The sequence below is a fragment of the Trichinella spiralis genome, assembly GCF_000181795.1.
Source record: "Trichinella spiralis strain ISS 195 chromosome Unknown Scfld5609, whole genome shotgun sequence".
NCBI classification, from domain to species: Eukaryota; Metazoa; Nematoda; class Enoplea; order Trichinellida; family Trichinellidae; genus Trichinella; species Trichinella spiralis.
Genome location: NW_003532548.1, coordinates 1 through 2115, shown reverse-complemented (window position 1 = coordinate 2115; position 2115 = coordinate 1). Strand labels below are relative to the sequence as shown.

The 2115-nt window shown below is 46.3% G+C and overlaps 1 protein-coding gene across 1 annotated transcript; it reads right to left on the bottom strand.

The window, feature by feature from the left end:
- Positions 1 to 185: 185 nt before the first annotated feature.
- On the bottom strand, positions 186 to 1856 carry Tsp_13248 (retrovirus-related Pol polyprotein from transposon TNT 1-94). The gene has a single exon (XM_003366674.1). The coding sequence runs from the start codon at positions 1854 to 1856 to the stop codon at positions 186 to 188; it is 1671 nt and encodes a 556-aa protein (XP_003366722.1).
- Positions 1857 to 2115: the final 259 nt, after the last annotated feature.

Genomic DNA, 2115 nt, shown 5'->3' with positions numbered 1-2115 from the left:
ACGGGGGATCTACTAATGTCCACACTGAGTTCTCCTCGAGGGAATGCAGTTCTTCTTCCATGGCCTTTCGCCAATCTGCAGCATCAACAGATTGCATTGCCTCATGAAATGATGATGGAGGTGGTGTCTGAACTGTTATCACGTAGTCAGAAAGATAATTCGGCATCTTTCTGACCCGTTTGCTGCTAAGTGCGTCTTCCTCTTGCTCCATTTTCTGTCTCGACTTCACATTCCGCTTCTTTTGATGTCCACTGAGAATTCAATTCCAGTCTCAGTTCTTCTGCATCAGGATCATCTTCCTCTTCATTCTTCTCAGACGAATCTGCTTTAACGGACATCTTTGATGACAAACGGATCTCTTCTGGCTTAAACAAGAGATCCCGACTGGGAACAATCTGAATGATGTCTGGCAGCCAGATTCTATAACCATCCTTCTCATCACAGTATCCCATAAACCGTCCAGCAACTGATTTCTTTTCCCATTTCCGCCGACGTTGCTTGGGAACGTGTACAAAACATTCAGTTCCAAAAACGTGGAAATGATCAATGGACACGGGATCTCGTTTGAACCACAGTTCTATTGGAGATTTCCCTTTCACGGTCGTGGGACCAGTTCGGTTCAGTACATAACAAGCTGTGTTCACTGCTTCAGCCCACAGATAAAGTGGAAGATCTTTTGAATGGAGCATGGATCTACCGGTCTCAACCAGTATCCTGTTCTCACGCTCTGCCACTCCATTCTGTTCCGGCGTATAAGGCATAGCGGTACGCATAGCAACCCCTCGACGCTGCAGAATATCCTTTACATGAGCGTTGTTAAACTCAAGTCCGCCATCGCTCAAAATGCACTCCACTGTGTTTCCAGCTGTGCGTGACTCATTAAGGAAGGTTTCAAGGCACTGAGCCACATCATCTTTTCTCTTCAAAAAGAAAACTCGACGGTAACGTGAGAAATCATCTTTGAAAACGAGGAAGTACTTTGACCCACCCAAAGAAGTCACATGCATGGGTCCGCACAGGTCAACGTGTATCAATTTGCCTGGAGCCCTTGGCCTGTACTTCCGTGACTGAAAGCTTTCACGATGATGCTTCCCCAAAACACAACCAGTGCAGAACTGCTCTTGGGCATGCACTTTGATGCCATGGTTGTTCAGCACTTGCTGCACGTGTCGTTTATTTTGATGGCATAGCCTCTCATGCCACAATTGCAGCGAAGCATTCGCGGTACTCATATGTACGTATGCAGGCTTCTCCGGAATGCAGACTCGCATATGCAGCTCATAAACCCCATTCAGGTTACGCACACCAGACAGCTTCACGCAGCCATTTTTGCGAAAGGTACATCCAGCCGCGTTTGCAGTGAAGTTGAAACCTTTTTCCGTGGCTTTTCCAATAGAGAACAAGTTCAATCCTAGCTTGGGCACATACCAGACATCTTCCATCCTGTTCAGTATCCATTTTCCTTTAATGAACACCTTAAAGTTTACAGTTCCGTGGCCATAGGCAGGTATGGCATCGCCGTTTCCGACTTTCACATTCACAGGCTTTGGAAATGTCACAAAGTCCGACAAGTATTCCTTGTTACGTGTCATATGCTGTGAGGCACCAGAGTCGGCTAGCCACATTCTACAGGTGTTTCTGTTGTCCTCAGCGTGGTAACAGAAGAAACTCTCGCCACCAAACGACTGCTGTGACTGCCCCGCATTCCTCACTGTCTTCATCGTACAATTTTTGGCGAGGTGTCCAATACGATGACATTTGAAACACTTTCTTCTGTCCTTTTTGACATTTTCTTTGGTGTTTGTTTTCACCGTCAACGCAACTGATGAGTCGGTCGTCTTTTCAGGGAGTCGCATCTCGATTAGCCGTAGGCGCTCTATCAACAAATTAACAGAGCGTTCGCCAACAGGCACGCTTTCCCAACGGTTTTAAACTCAAAGTAGTCTTGAGGCAGCGTTGACATAATTCTGCTCATTAACAGCAGATCAGGTAATTGAGTGCCAGTCAGTCTTTTCCAGTTCATCATTCAAATCTGAGAAAAGCTTCTGTAGTCTGGCGACATACCTTGCCATGTCTTCCGTTCAGGCTTTTGCACACTTGGAAGAAACTCTTTCC